At 38.7% G+C, this 16,280-nt stretch overlaps 1 protein-coding gene across 4 annotated transcripts; it reads left to right on the top strand.

Annotated features, from left to right (window-relative positions):
* Positions 1-1,812: 1,812 nt before the first annotated feature.
* pdha1b (pyruvate dehydrogenase E1 subunit alpha 1b) lies at positions 1,813-16,190 on the top strand. 4 transcript variants are annotated; one of them, XM_023264217.3, is made up of 13 exons: positions 1,813-1,971; positions 4,588-4,608; positions 6,032-6,184; positions 7,913-7,978; positions 8,529-8,702; positions 9,687-9,813; positions 9,905-9,996; positions 11,316-11,408; positions 11,977-12,132; positions 12,582-12,653; positions 12,744-12,811; positions 12,921-13,029; positions 13,774-16,190. In XM_023264217.3, the coding sequence occupies exons 1-13, from the start codon at positions 1,912-1,914 to the stop codon at positions 13,936-13,938; spliced, it is 1,356 nt and encodes a 451-aa protein (XP_023119985.1). In that variant the 5' UTR covers positions 1,813-1,911; the 3' UTR covers positions 13,939-16,190. The 4 variants fall into 4 exon arrangements, with proteins under 4 accessions (XP_023119985.1, XP_023120009.1, XP_023119992.1 ...); XM_023264224.3 differs by lacking the exon at positions 4,588-4,608 and having other exon boundaries at positions 1,814-1,971; XM_023264232.3 differs by lacking the exon at positions 6,032-6,184 and having other exon boundaries at positions 1,814-1,971.
* Positions 16,191-16,280: the final 90 nt, after the last annotated feature.

Below are 16,280 nucleotides of genomic sequence, written 5' to 3'. Positions count from 1 at the left end.
CCTTTGGTGTGGAAGTACCTTAGTGTCACAGAAATAAATTTATCCTAAAACACAAGTGAGATCACATTTTGGCCATACTTGAGAGGCCCATATCTTTGCTTCTGTTATAGGTCTAACGACAAATTTGGTGTCAACGTGTACTTTTTTGGAGTCAAGGAATCCAATAAAATAGGTTTCAAGTTAAAAAACCAAACAGTTTCCCCCTTATCATGACAATTAGGGGTACATATGCACTGTAGGATCCACCAGCCCAGAGGCGATTCTAGTATCAGAGGTTTAGGGGTGCTGACCAGTGTTGTCAACTTGGCGACTTTCTGGCTAAATCTGGCAACTTTCCAAAGCCTCCTGGTGACTTTTTTTGGTCAAAAGCCACTAACGACAAATCTAGCAACTTTTTCTGGCGTTTTGGAGACTCTGACATCAGTGGCCCCCCCTGTGATCTGATTGGCCACCCCGTGGCCACAGGAGGAACATTGATGACAAATGGAAGAGACGGATAATAGGAATGATAAAAAAAAGAGCCCAGAACAACCTCTAAAGACATTAAAGGTGAACTCCAGTGACCTCCGTCGTTGTTTGAGCCAAAGTGGACTTCATGGGAGACGACCAAGGAGGACACCATTGTTGAAAACAAATCCTAAAAAAGCCAGACTGGAATTTGCCAAACTGCATGTTGACAAGCCACAAAGCTTCTGGGAGAATGTCCTATGGACAGACGAGACAAAACTGGAACTTTTTGGCACATCAGCTCGATGTTCACAGATGCAGAAATGAAGCATATGAAGAAAAGAACACTGTCCCTACTGTGGAACATGGAGGAGGTTCTGTTATGTTCTGGGGCTGCTTTGCTGCATCTGGTACAGGGTGTCTGGAATCTGTGCAGGTACAATGAAATCTCATGACTATCAAGGTATTCTAGAGAGAAATGTGCTGCCCAGTGTCAGAAAGCTTGGTCTCAGTCGCAGGTCATGGGTCTTGCAACAGGATAATGAGCCAAAACACACAGCTAAAAACAGCCAAGAATGGCTAAGAGGAAAACATTGGACTATTCTGAAGTGGCCTCTATGAGCCCTGATCTAAATCCTATTGAACATCTGTGGAAGGAGCTGAAACATGGCGTCTGGAGAAGGAACCTTCAAACCTGAGACAACTGGAGCAGTCTGCTGATGAGGAGTGGACCAGAATACCTGCTGAGAGGTGCAGAAGTCTCACTGACAGTTACACAAATGGTTTGATTGCAGTGATTGCCTCAAAAGGTTGTGCAACAAAATATTAAGTTAAGGGTACCACCATTTTTGTCCAGGCCTGTTTCATGAGTTTATCTTTTAAAATAATTCTGTTTAACCACGGTTCAAAAGCAATGTCTGATTTTCATTAGTTAATTTTCATAGAATTTTTATTTATTATTACTTTTGTCAGATTCAAATAATTTCTGTGACCATTGTGGGTTTTTCTTTCATTAACTGAGGGGTACCAACAATTTTGTCCACGTCTGTAAATTAAGAAATCCTACAGCACATGTCAAATAAAAAAACTGTGTCATCAGAGTGAGCTTACGACTATTCGGATCTCAAAATTAATATCCAGATACCACCGTCGGGACCGAATATTCCGATATTCGGGTCCAGCCCGAATCAGAACCACGTTGAAAGCTGTGCATGTAGACTGCAGCCAGGTCTGTAAAGAGAGGATCCAGCTAACTTTGGCTGGAACAACTTATAATAAAATGTGTGAGATAAAAACGCCTGCATCTCCAGACGGCTATAAATCCAGCACGGAACCAACGGTCGGAAGGACCATTTCCTCCCCGGCGCCGATTCTCAGACGGACCCTAACACGGAATTAGAAGCCGGCAGTTCTGCTAACACCCGTTAATTAATCCTCTCCAGACTCAGGTCGTCGCTCTGTAGCATGAAAACCATGTTGGCCATAATTTCTAACGCTCTTTGCAGGATGACTGGCCGGAATGCGGTGAGTCTGAGGCGACTGGCGTCGAGCCGGAGCCCGTGTCTGAGCTCCATGCTAACCGCTAACTAGCTTCGGTTTGTTTGGTTCGGTTCTGACCTTGTGAGCTGCGGCTAACATTAGCATCAGCCGGCTAGTTTGACTTTTGCTTAGCAGTTTGCATGTTGTGGTGACGGATAGCGGTGATTTGACTGCCTATTATTCACCGACTAAATGCATTTTGTGCTTGGATAAACACACCCGGCTGCTAACCGGGTAGCATCACGTCTCTTTTCACTTCTCTGGTCTTAAATTTGTGTGTTCGTGTGTCTCGGTTTGTGGTGGTTTGCCTTCCTCAAACAGCTTCTACTGCCACAGACACACTGATGTGATCATTACTGACCAGCATCTGCTTTAAAATCCACCCTCAGGATCAGCAAAGTGACTGTTTTACTTCTATAAACGAGGCTAAAGCCAGCTTACTCTGCTGCTAAAATAAGAGCTTAAAGATGTTAACAGTGTTTCATCTAAGTTATTCCCTTCCTGCTGCTAAAACAGTCACATGCAGTGAAGTATTTCAAATTTACAAACTCCTGAGTACAGTGCAAGCAGCTCCTATTTACACTTTTCATTTTCAGGAGGATTAAAACAGACTAAAGGGTCATTACAACTAAAGTAAAAAGCTCGAGACCATGAAAACTCATCAGTGTCTTATATTTGTATTTTTTCCTTAAATCAAAGAGATGAGAAGAAATCTAAGTTTAATCCCCTCTGCAGCCCTTTTTATTGTTAATTTGACCCTTTTTTTGTTAAATATCAGTGATCTCAGTGAAGCAGAAGTCGTCTTTGTGCCACTTAAAACAACAGTGCAATAAGCTTAACGGGGCTTAAACCTATGAAAAGCAGTCTGTTTCATGGTTACCTGTTTTATTTTTTGAAAATGTGAACTATTTATTCTGCTTTTAGGAGCTCAGCATACTTGGGACGTCGTTTCCTTGCCTGGTTTCAGTAAGACGAACAGCTTCAGTCAGGCTGAACGTTCGTACAAAGCTGTTATTAACTTGTTAAGTCAACCAGAGCTTCAGAATCTAGTTATGTATTTAACAAATATTATAGGTTGCTCTTGGTTTTCCACTTACTGACATCGTATTACTATGAAATCACTAACTGAAGATGAATTTACAGAAAAAAAGAAGACTAGGGAAACAAACCAGAGCTTCTGTAGGGTATGTTTAAGAAAGAAAGTTTAAAGCAAAAATCAGGTCTTGGGACCTAATCAGAGCTTCTGTGAGACACTGTGGCTGAAAAAAACATCTGAATTAGTAAATAATCGGCTTCATAGAGCGGCTAATCCTGACTGCAGTTGTGAAATTTGTGAAGCCAGATAATGGAAATAGATAAATAGACAGATTCTTCATTGTTATTGTAAAAGCACACAATGAAATTTAAGTGCACTGTTGTGGGTTTCTGTTGATGACAGCTCATGTGATCAGAAACTATGTTCATGAGGTTCTGAATGAGCAGCTTCCATGTAAACAATCTGTTTCAATATGAGTCATTCCCAGCTGAGTTCGTGGATTTTCTCGACATAAATCATTCAGAAACTTCCACCTAAACTATGGACTCTTTCAAAACCCCACAGCTCTGCTTCAAATACTTTTTGACTTTTTTTTTTTTGAATAAACATTTTTCAGTCTTTCTTTTGAAACCTCACCAGTTGATTAGTTTTTCACAGGATTTGGCAGATTTTTTTATTAGTTTTTTTATTTTTTATTTATTTTTTTTTTTACCTCAAGAAAATTATCATATCTAAATTCATATCTCCACTAATATTCACTCAATTCCAACCATTTTGAAATTTATTTTTATGGTGCTACATCAAAAATTAACTGCTTTTTTCCCCCATTTTCATTATAAATGACAGATTTTTACAATTTTATTTTGTTTAAAAAAAGTTGTAATCATGTCAACAGCATAAGCTATTGACATGATTACAACTTTTTCTCGATGTTTCTGGGATATTCAGTAAAATAAATAAATAAATCAGCCAAATCCTGTGAAAAATAATCATCAGCTGATGCTTTAAAATAGTCTTTTATGTTGTAGAATTTAACACTGACAGCATGTTCTCTAAAAATTCATAACTGAAAAAATAATTGGAGTAGAGCTTTGGGATTTTGCAAGATTCTGCAGTTTAGGTGGAAGTTTTTACCTGATTTTTATTTTTTCAAGAAACTCCTTGACCTCAGCTGGGAGATCTCAGATGACTCTTATCAGAACCGTTTATCCTCCTGTGGATTCAATAAACAGCAGGTTCTGGTTCCAGTAAGAACATGTCGGTGTTGGTCTGTCGGCTGCATGTCGGGTCTGTCGTGTTGCATCAGCGGCAGCAGCAGCTTCCTACAGGTTCTCATAATAAATCCTGACTCTTTTTTTGAGTTGTCAAAACTTAAATCTTTTCCTGAAAACAAACCGTTTTTCAGTAACTGACTGTAGGAACCGTGCTGCTTCACTTCCAGCTTTCACTCTTCCCTTCCTGCTTTCCTCTCCCTGTTTATTCACACAAACGCACAACAATCCCTATTTATTTCTGGCTTCTCTCCCTCCTCTCCTCCCTCCTTCTCCCCGTCGCCTCAACCTTAGGGAGCCCAGACAGTGTCGGAGGTAAGAAGTCTGCAGGTCCAACCACAGATCACACTTACAAATCTGTTGTCTACATGTGTCTTTAGCCAGTTTTTAGCATTTAGACTTCACCCAACATGCTCATTCCACACTTGATTCTTGTGTTTTTATTTATTTTTTAACATGATTTGTCAGTAGAATCACCTCTATCATGTTGAATCCCAGCGATATTTCACATCGGCACAGCATGCAGCTTCAGTTCCAGCGCTAAAATGAGCAGCTGTCACTGTTTGATAGATTAATAGTCTCATAAATCACAAAAAAACAGTGATGTAGGGGCGAAATAGTTTACATTAAAGTCTGCTAAACCAACAAATTAGACTAAAATGAATGAAATACAGAAGATAAAACCACTATAATGTGCTGAATATTTACTGTACAATGGTAGTTATTCATGCTAATACACTGTAAATTTGTGCAGTTAGTACTAAAACTGCATTTAAAATCTAATTTATGCGTAAACATTGCTAAATACATAGCAGCCAGTCTTTGAATCTGTACAACAAACAGTTTGAGATGAAATAATTAAGATGAAGTAGCGGCTCATCACCTCAGTTATTTAGTATTATTTTATTAATAGAAATTAGCAGAAAACAATAAAAAACTGAAATAAATATCAGTATTGATGCTAACGCTAGGTTAGCAGGACCTAAAACCAGTAAAAGATGCAGATTTAACATTTTAAAATCAAATCAAATCCAGTTTATTTGTTCCATGCTCAGTCGCCACAAAACAAGTAGTAGCACAAAAGAGACAAGATATACAGGTTTAAAATGGTATTTACAGCCTGAATATAAAAGATTTAAAAAAATAATAATAATAAAAAAAAAAAAAATATATATATATATATATATATATATATATATATATATATATATATATAAAGTGACTATAGAAGAGGACAAAAATATAAAGGGACTCTTGTGGTGTTGTCTGTTTAAAAGAAAGTCTGCTTTTAGGCCTCCAAGTGAATATTATTTTTGATTAATTCAGTCCATAAATGTGTTTAAATATCTCATTTAACCTAAACATATTCAGTTTACCATCACGTACAGTCATAAAATACTTTAATTCCTCACATCTGAGTGGGTGGAATACACATTTTACATTTTTTGTGATTTCGTCAAACAGTTCCAGGTTAGTTTTCAGTTCTGTTGCAGCTTTAAATCACCAAACCACCAGAAAACCTGTTCATTTTCAGTGACAGAAACCAGAGCTGCATATAATCTGAGACTGAAAGTTGTGCTGGTGGTGAAATGTGAGTCTGGTGTTCGTCCTCCGTCCTCCTGCTGTGTGTCTCTCATCGTTTTAGACTCCACCTAGCTGCTGCTGCTTCACCTGTAGCCTCTCAGCAGCTGACTCTGGCTGTGCTCTGCTCTGATTGGTTGGCTCCTGTGTCCCCCAGCTGCTGATTGGCCTGTCAGAGTACGTCACTCTAACGTCGCCGTCGCCGCCCGCCTCGGCTCAGACCCAGCGGCAACCGCCTAAACCACCGCCAGTCAGTACTAGAGCTGCTCAGTTAGTTAGCGGCCAAACCACTGACCAACCAGTCGGCCCAGTAAGGACCAGTAGCTCCTCCATGTCCATGTCTGCTCACTAACAGGGCTGGGATCTAACCACAGCTGCTGCAGGGAAACACGGCAGGAGAAAACCTCGAAATAAGAGAAAATTATATCTTGGCTATCAGTTCTTGGCTATTGGCTCCTATATTAACTCTTGATCTTGAATATTTTGTTAGTTTTTATGGGAAATGCATGAAATCACTAACTGAACATGTCAAAAAGGCAAGTTTCAGGCAAAAAAGCAAGGCTAGGGAACCTAACATGAGCTTCTACAGGGCATTATGGCACTATAACCTTCCAAAATAAGGGAAAAATTACCCTGAAGTGGCTATTGGCTGTTATATTAGTCACTGCTTGGGATTATTTCACTTGTTTTTATGAGAAATGCATGAAATCACTAACTGAAGGTGTTAAATAAGGCAGATTTAGGCTACAAAGCAAGGCCAGGGAACTTAACTGCACGGCAACATGGCAGGAAAAACCTCCAAAATAATGGAAAATTCTATCTTAAAGTGGCTATTGGTAGAGTTTGCTCTTTGAATTGGTACATTTTTACAGGTTAACTGTAAACGCAGGGCAGCTACTAACAGTTATCATCCTGATTTATGAATTTTTTGTTTCCAAGTGATCTATTAATCTATTGTGCCATGAAAATCAGAAAATTGCACAAGCTGCTTATTAATTCTGTCCCCAACACATAAATATATTAAGTTTGCAAAAATATAAAACAACTAAACCTCATATTTGAGAAACTAGAAGCAGAATATTTGACTTTTTTGCCTTTTAAATGACGTTATGTGATAATTTTTGGCATTTTTCTGCTTATGTTTGACTGTTAGTCCTGACAAAAGTCCTCAGACACACACACAAAAAACAGAAATTTGCCATGATAATCCTAATTGTACTTTAATTGACTTAGAGAATTTTTATAATATGAGGAATGCAATAACTGTCTGTTTCAGATTAAAAATTGACACTTTACCTAAAAAAAACCAAACACTTTCTTTAAAGTTTTCAACTGCATCGACCTTTAATTGGGTTTTATTTGTCAAATTGTGAATTTAACAGTCTTGAAATACTAAGAAATGTTTAAACTTCTGTCAGCTTAAATGCATCTGAGCACTATCTGCATTAGTGAAATAATCTTTTCAGTATTTTTGTTATAGTTTATTCTTTAAAATGTCAAATAACAATGGACAAAATACCCATCAGCTTTTCTCAGATGCAACAATTAAATATTTAAAACACCTTTTTTCCCAAATTTTTAACCTACAACCCCAAAATATTTATTTTAGTGGCATTTGAGAGTGAGAAAAATGCAAATATTTACATTTAAAAAGTGAAACTTGTGTATTTATGAGAGTTTTGCTTCCAAATATAACCTTTACTTTATTATTAGTTTACTATTAATGGTGTAAATGCAGATATTCCTCACATATCTGCATTTCCTACTTGAATATTTCACTCTAAAACCTGCAGATTTATGAATATTTTCTCCTTCCCTGTTACTGACCTCCATATTTTCACTCACTGATGTAGTTTCAGTCCAGTCTGGTGTAAAAAGCACCAAACCTGATCCAGCTGAACCCGTCCAGCCCCACTAACCGTCTCCCGCTGTGACGAGGAGGGCAGCCCGTCGGTGTGGAAACTAGTATGCTTTAAGTTGCAGGAATCGTTAACGGCGTTTTAGTGAATCCTGTTCGGTTTGTTTTGTCGTTTTCCAGGGTGCCAGAGTTGTGGTTTCCCGCTCTTTTGCTGACTTCACCCCTCAGGCAACTTTTGACATCAAGGTAGGTTCATCAGAAATATCTCCAACGTCAAACTTGGACTGCAAGAAATGATAACAACTGTATACACTACTGGCTAAAAGTTTTAGAACATTCCAGTTCTTCCAGTTTTTAATTGCAAATTCTGCATTTTTATGTCTCTTTGTACTCTGAAATGAAAGCAGAGAACAAATAAATGAAGTTAAAAGAAAATCAGTTTAGAATCCCAAATATTCTAAACTTTTGACTCCTCTAAGTACCACCTCTGGCAGATGTAACAGCTGAACACAGTGGTGGCATTCTTTCCACAGTGGAAATCAGATCTTCTTCAGATAGTGTGACTCTTCTTCTGTGGTTTCTCAATCTGACAGCTGTTGTTTCTTCTCTGGTTGTAGCCGCAGACCCACGTCTCCATCCAACACGATTCTTGTGGTCAAAACTGCTTTAAATTCTGATTTTTGGCTCTTGTGCATGTTAAAAACAGAATAAAGAATCCCTCTGTGCGTCTACTTGGTGTTTTTTTTTAAAGTTAAATGAGTAAAATGTTTAATAAAAGTGCCGTTTTTTCCATCAGAAATGCGACCTGCACCGGCTGGAGGAGGGTCCTCCCCTGAAGGCGGAGCTGACCCGGGATCAGGGCCTTCAGTATTACCGGACCATGCAGACGGTGAGACGCATGGAGCTGAAAGCAGACCAGCTGTACAAGCAGAAGATCATCAGGGGCTTCTGTCACCTGTACGACGGACAGGTGTGCTTCTGCTCACTTTACATTCATGTTTTTTTTTTTCATAAAATAGTATAAAAATGGTTTGTTTGTTCGACAGGAAGCGTGTGCTGCAAGTATCGATTTATATATTAGAAATATATTGAGACTTTTTATAGATTTTTGTCTCTGAAATTTGCCTAAAATTCAACAACAAACGGTTTCAAATATTAGAGGAGCAGCTGCCAGATCAAATACCTCAGTTTTTTAAAAATTTTTATGTCTGAAAATACAGATTTAAAATTTTAAATAAACGTAATGATTTATAGATTCATAATCATAAGGAGTGATACTTTTGATAAAATTTTTTTCCCCTGAAATTTGTCTAAAGTGCAACAACAAATGTTAAAATCATCTGCTGATCATTACCCGAGGTATTTTTTCATTTGCTAGTCCAAACACTCTGATCAGTTGATTATTTTAGCCGTAGAAAAAATCCTTAAATTTTTTTTTTTTTTCCATAATCGATCACTTCTGTGATTGCTTAATTTCTACACGTCGGTTGATATAATTCACATAAAGACAGATGCTCATGCTTAACTTCAAGTGTTTTACAACATATTAAAAAAAGGTTTTAAATAAACTGAGTGATTTACAGTGTAGGGCTACAGATTTTAGATTTGTTTGTTTACATTAATTATTACCTCTAAGGGAGATGAGCTTTTACATTTTCACATTTTTTTTTAATAAGAATAAGAATCAAAGCACTCTGATCAGTTGATTATTTTAGCCAATTATTTGTTATTTTTTCCATAATTGATCTCTCCTGCGATTGCTTAATTTCTACATGTCGGTTTCTATAATTCACTTAAAGAAAGATGCTTGTTTTCATGTTTCGCTTCAAGTGTTTTACAGCATAATAATAACAAAAACACAGTAAATGATCCAGATTTACAATTTAAAATGATTTGATGATGATGTTTTTTTTAAATAAAAATAAAGTCTAAAACTTGTGTTTTTCTTGGACAGGAAGCATGTGCTGCAGGAATCGAAGCCTCCATCAACCCCACCGATCACCTGATCACGGCCTATCGTGCCCACGGATACACCTACACCCGCGGAGTCTCCATCAAAGAGATCCTGGCCGAGCTCACGGGTGAAAGACGTTATAAATTCAGGGTTTCTGCGGGTTAATCTTAATTCAACATGTTTAAAGTTGCATCTCATTTATTTACCTTTCCTCTCAGGTCGTAAAGGGGGCGTGGCCAAAGGGAAAGGAGGCTCGATGCACATGTACGCTCCACATTTCTATGGAGGAAATGGCATCGTGGGAGCGCAGGTAAACAGCCTAAATCTGCCAGTAGAAGTCTTTGTGTCAGTGTTACCTGTATGTTTACCCTCCTGTTACCTGTATGTTTACCCTCCTGTTACCTGTATGTTAACTCTGATGTTACCTGTATGTTAACTCTGATGTTACCTGCATGTTTACCCTCCTGTTACCTGTATGTTAACTCTGATGTTACCTGCATGTTTACCCTCCTGTTACCTGTATGTTTACCCTCCTGTTACCTGTATGTTTACCCTCCTGTTACCTGTATGTTTACCCTCCTGTTACCTGTATGTTTACTCTCCTGTTACCTGTATGTTTACCCTCCTGTTACCTGTATGTTAACTCTGATGTTACCTGCATGTTTATCCTCCTGTTACCTGTATGTTTACCCTCCTGTTACCTGCATGTTTATCCTCCTGTTACCTGTATGTTTACTCTCCTGTTACCTGTATGTTTACCCTCCTGTTACCTGTATGTTAACTCTGATGTTACCTGCATGTTTATCCTCCTGTTACCTGCATGTTTACCCTCCTGTTACCTGCATGTTTTTCCTCCTGTTACCTGCATGTTTACCCTCCTGTTACCTGTATGTTTACCCTCCTGTTACCTGCATGTTTACCCTCCTGTTACCTGTATGTTTACCCTCCTGTTACCTGTATGTTTACCCTCCTGTTACCTGTATGTTTACCCTCCTGTTACCTGTATGTTTACCCTCCTGTTACCTGTATGTTTACCCTCCTGTTACCTGTATGTTTACCCTCCTGTTACCTGTATGTTTACCCTCCTGTTACCTGCATATTTACCCTCCTGTTACCTGTATGTTAACTCTGATGTTACCTGTATGTTTACCCTCCTGTTACCTGTATGTTAACTCTGATGTTACCTGTATGTTTACCCTCCTGTTACCTGTATGTTTACCCTCCTGTTACCTGCATGTTAACTCTGATGTTACCTGTATGTTTACCCTCCTGTTACCTGCATGTTTACCCTCTTGTTACCTGTATGTTTACCCTCCTGTTACCTGTATGTTAACTCTGATGTTACCTGTATGTTTACCCTCCTGTTACCTGTATGTTAACTCTGATGTTACCTGCATGTTTACCCTCCTGTTACCTATATGTTTACCCTCCTGTTACCTGTATGTTAACTCTGATGTTACCTGCATGTTTACCCTCCTGTTACCTGTATGTTAACTCTGATGTTACCTGTATGTTTACCCTCCTGTTACCTGTATGTTAACTCTGATGTTACCTGCATGTTTACCCTCCTGTTACCTGTATGTTAACTCTGATGTTACCTGCATGTTTACCCTCCTGTTACCTGTCCAGGTGCCTCTGGGAGCAGGTATCGCTCTGGCCTGCCAGTACCAAGGCAACAATCAGCTGTGTGTGACGCTGTATGGAGACGGAGCAGCCAATCAGGTACGATGTAGACCAGAAATGGCTTTATGTTATTCAAATTTTTTTAACTTCTAACTGTATTTAGACACTGAAAAGTCTGTTTTAAGGTTCTTGTAACTTTGGTAGTTCCAGCGTCTGTGAGAATTTACATCAGTTCTTCTGTTTGAATCTTACTTTGATGAGCTCAAGACCCTGTCCAGAAGGTTTAAAACTTGACATTAGACCGGTATTTGGCTGGTTTATATCTTACATCTTTTTTGTTCTGGTTCGGAACTGGGTTTGGACTGGTTTAGTAGTGGTTTAGGACTTTGTTTTAGACTGGTCTTGAACCATTGTTTTGGACAAAGTTTAGAACAGACTAAGACTTGATTTAGGGCTACTTTAGGACTTGGTTTTGTGGTTGGTTCTGGACTGGTCTTGGCTTGGATTTGGCTTAGGTTTTAGATGATTTAGATAATAAGGTGTGGAAGTGTTTAAACTAAAGTTAAAAAGCAACATTTTTGCAGCACAAGAACCCAGAAGTTCCTAGTGATTGACTGATTATTGACTCTCTGCTCAGCTGTTCTCCTGTCCTCTTTCGTCCAATCAGGGGCAACTGTTTGAGTCGTTCAACATGGCCGCCCTGTGGAAGCTGCCGTGTATTTTCATCTGCGAGAACAACAAGTACGGGATGGGAACATCTGTGGAGAGAGCTTCAGCCAGCATTGACTACTACAAGAGAGGAGACTTTATACCAGGAATCAGAGTGAGACACAAGGATGGATGGATGGATGGATGGATGGATACATGATGGATGGATTGATGGATGTAGGTATAGATAGATGATGAATGGATGGATTGATAGATGATGGATAAATATAGAGATAGATAGACTAGAACTGTTACCATGGAGGTCTTGGGCAGCAGCTGCAGTGTGCCGTCCGGCCGTACGCTGCGGCTCGCCTGAATGAACCCAGAATATAACAGGAATGACTGATGGTCCGTCCTGGCAGTTGCAGGTGTGAGCATTCATCCAGCTGTCTGATGCTCATGTATGATACTGCACACATTCAGCTGTACCTGCAGAAGAACGAAAAATATTCCTCTGATGTTTCTAAAGGCGGTAGAGTTGGTTTAATAAGGTTTAACAGCCACGGTTGTGGTGTCCTCTGTTTGTCTTGTGACCTGTTTCTTCTGCTCTCTGGTCTTTTACAGGTGGACGGGATGGACGTTCTCTGTGTCCGAGAGGCCACCAAGTTCGCTGCAGATCACTGTCGATCTGGAAAGGTCAGTTCAGGGATGAAACTGAGGATTTAAAGTTTTTCTGCCAGAACAGAATGAAGCTTTGGATGATTGATTACCTTCTGTGTGTTTCAGGGTCCCATTGTAATGGAGCTGCAGACCTACCGTTACCATGGACACAGCATGAGTGACCCAGGCGTCAGGTGAGTTATCTTCAGCCCAAAGCATCTGTTTCTCAGTCTGACGATTGTTTCACTGCACGGTGAGTTTATTAGATTCATTTAATCAGACCGTGGTGTTCAATCCCTGCAGCTATCGAACTCGTGAGGAGATCCAGGAGGTCCGCACCAAGAGCGACCCCATCTCCATGCTGAAGGAGAGGATGCTGAGCAACAACATGGCGTCTGTGGAGGAGTTCAAGGTGAGGAAACCTCAGTTTACTGAGGAGGAAAAACAGCAGTTTTGGACTGGTTGTAAGCTGACTTTAGGCTGGTTTTGGAAAAGACTTTTAAATGGGTTATAAGCTGGTTTTTGTACTGGTTTTAGGCAGGTTTTTGGCTGGTTTTGGACTGCTTTTTAGGATGGTTTTCAACTGAAGTAAGGCTAGTTTTCAACAGATTTTTAGGATGGTTTTTGACAATTTTTTTGTGCTGGTTTTACACTTTGTGCTTGTTTTTGGACTGGTTTTGAACTGCTCTTAGGATGGTTTTAGATTGATTTAAACTGGTTTTAGGGTGAGTTTGGGTTGCTTTCGGGCTGGTTTTGGACTTGTTTTTCATTGGTTTTAAACTGGTTTTACGGGTGAGTTTGAACTGGTTTTAAGCAGACTTTAGGCTGGTCTAAATATATACCATTTTAAATATCTGTATTTCATACTTAAGTCTCAAGCAAGTCGGAGATGATAAAGCAGAGGGAACCTGATGGTTTTAGAAGGTATAATTCTTACTACATGACCTCAAAAAGACACAAAATAAGCATGAAAAGAAACAAAATGGCATCAAAAACAGAAAATTGGCTCAAAAAGAAATAAGATGATCTGAAAATAATACAAATCAAGAAACCTGCGTCCTTAAAACATTTATTTAGAAAAACTCCTTCTGTAAACCACCATGTGCAGTACCTGTGTGTAAATTCTGACTAAATGTGATCTTTTCCCTCCAATCAGGAGATCGACGTGGACATCCGTAAGCAGGTGGAGGAGGCGGCTCAGTTCGCCACTTCGGATCCAGAGCCGCCGCTGGAGGATCTCTGCAACCACATCTTCTACAACAACCCGCCGCTGGAGGTCCGCGGGACGAACCCCTGGTCCAAACTCAAGTCTGTCAGCTAGACCTGAACCCAAACCTCCAGATACACTCCGACCCTGACAGGTAGAGTCCTCCCAGAACTAACCGAAGCTCCGTCGCTGCACCACAAACTTCCTCCGTCGGCTTTAGATCTCAGCACCTTAACGGGACTTTACCTGGAACCTGCCAGTGTTATTTATTTAGCTCTAGTTTTTATAGACTTCCTGTTTGTCCGTTTGTTTGTTCTGCTGCTCATGGAGTTGTGTAATCATCGAACATGAGAAGATGAGCCTTTACATGCTGCACGGCTGCACCATAGACGCACAAAACCCACATTTCAAGTGTAAACTTTGTTTTATGGCAACATGACGTGTCCACGATAAACATTCCTCTGTGTTTATCCAGCATTTTAAACTGTGCTTTTATTTTTTAGCTTTTAAATGTGAAAATGTGCAGAAGCTGTTTGAGACTCTCCTCCCTCCAAGGAATCACTTCCAACTAAATCCAGAATATTCTCATGTCAGTTTTTGTTTACCGAGTGAGTTGATGTGTTTGTTTTTAAAAAAGCAAGAAAGGATTCGGTTTGTCGAGCTGTGAGTCAAGATAAGAAGTTTAAAGGTGTGCTCAGTACCAGCAAAAAGGATTTTTAAAATTCTACAGTGTAAACCAGAGGATGTCAAACTCATTTTAGTCCAGGTTCCACATTCAGGCCAGTTTGATGTCCAGTGACCAGTGAAATCATCCCATAATAACCTATAAATAACCACAACTCCACGTTTCCTTTGTTTTAGTGCAAAAACGTACGATCTGAAAATGTTCACATTTAAGAAGACATAAAACAACAAAAACAAGAAAAAAAATGACAAAAGCAAGAAACAAAATAACAAGAAATTAGACAAATGACACAAAACAAAAAAAGAGTAGAAAATTAGACAAAAATTGCAAAGCGACAAAAAATGGCAAAAAAATAGACAAAACACAAGTGAGACAAAAAGGAAACCCAAAACAAAAACACGAGACAAGTCAGACAAAAAAAACAACAAAAACCATACAAAATATTACAAAAATGAAACACAAAATGGCAAAAATGAGACAAACGACACGAAACAACACAAAAAAAGAGAAAAAATTTGACATAAGTTACAAAGCGACAAAAAATGGACACAAACAAGACAAATGACAAAAAAAGGAACAAAACGACAAAAAAACAGACAACAAAACAGAACGACACAAATGATACACAAAACAATAAATAAAACAACACAAAATGACAAAAATATGACAAAAAAAACAAAAGCAAGACAAAGAAAAAACAAAAACGTGAGACAAATGACAAAAGTCAGTCAATGAAAAGACAAAATATGACAAAAATGAGACACAAAATGTCGAGTGCAATCAAGTATTTTACTTTATGAACAAAACAACTGGTCATGGTCTAGAAATTATTTTAAAATTGTAAAATTTATAAATTTACAATTTATAGTTAATGTCTTCTCTGTAATTTTGACATTTTGAGGGTCGGATTGGACCCTCTGGAGGACCGGTTTTGGCCCGCGGGCCGCATGTTGGACACCCCTGGTGTAGAACAAAGCTGAATATATCAGAATTTATTAAATCACACATTTGGATTAATATAATAAGAAAGCTGCCATTAAAGACAAACGGTGGCGACTTTAAGGAACCTAAAATATACTTGACTTTGTATAAGCAGTGCCTATAAAAAATATTCACAATTATGTATGAAAAAAGTCTCTGAATAATAAATTGAACTTCAGAAGGGCACTTTTTTTTGGCATGGTTTTGTTTTACACTGTAGAAAACTGTAAAAATAAACCAAAGTCCTTTGCTGAGTTGCTGCTGATGAACTTTAAACTTCTTCTTTATGTGCATGGATTGAATCTTTGAGTTAAATGACAGTCGGATATTATTTTATGATGCTCTGAACTTTTATCCAGAGCGATTATGTTGGCACAATCAGAAAACCACTCACCTGGAACCAGCTTTCTTTTCACGATTGACTTGTTTCACTCTCTGAGACAAAGGATATTTGAGTTTGTGGGTGAAAGTTGCAGGAGACTAAAGTTTTGAAGGAGCCAGCCTCCTGTGTTTGTTTTAGTTGTTTTCAGGGTTTATGGACACTTTGGGGGTAATTCTGAGTCTGTTAAAAAGATGAAACTAGTGTCCTTCATGCACCTCTTTACTTATATTTTACTGTTACTGAGCTTGTACAGAGATGAAGCTTTACTATTTATGTGTGTGAATGGTGGAAGACTGTAAAATAAAGGCTTTAAAGAAACTGTTGTCTGTTTTTATTTATAAATGAACAATTATGAGGAGAATATGTGCAAACGTGAAGTTAAACAGCTGAAAAGTTCAACTGTCAAAA

The sequence above is a fragment of the Amphiprion ocellaris genome, chromosome 22 (genome assembly GCF_022539595.1).
Source record: "Amphiprion ocellaris isolate individual 3 ecotype Okinawa chromosome 22, ASM2253959v1, whole genome shotgun sequence".
In the NCBI taxonomy this organism is placed as follows: domain Eukaryota; kingdom Metazoa; phylum Chordata; class Actinopteri; family Pomacentridae; genus Amphiprion; species Amphiprion ocellaris.
The sequence above is the reverse complement of the archived record's forward strand: the minus strand, read 5'-3'. Positions and strand labels throughout refer to the sequence as shown.

Excerpts from the sequence above, each read along its gene's own strand:
- pdha1b (XM_023264217.3), top strand. The coding sequence starts at position 1,912 with ATGAAAACCATGTTGGCCATAATTTCTAACGCTCTTTGCAGGATGACT. Across the intron at positions 6,185-7,912 it reads CTGACCAACCAGTCGGCCCA|GGTGCCAGAGTTGTGGTTTC; the intron begins GTAAGGACCAGT and ends GTCGTTTTCCAG. Across the intron at positions 9,997-11,315 it reads ATGGCATCGTGGGAGCGCAG|GTGCCTCTGGGAGCAGGTAT; the intron begins GTAAACAGCCTA and ends TTACCTGTCCAG.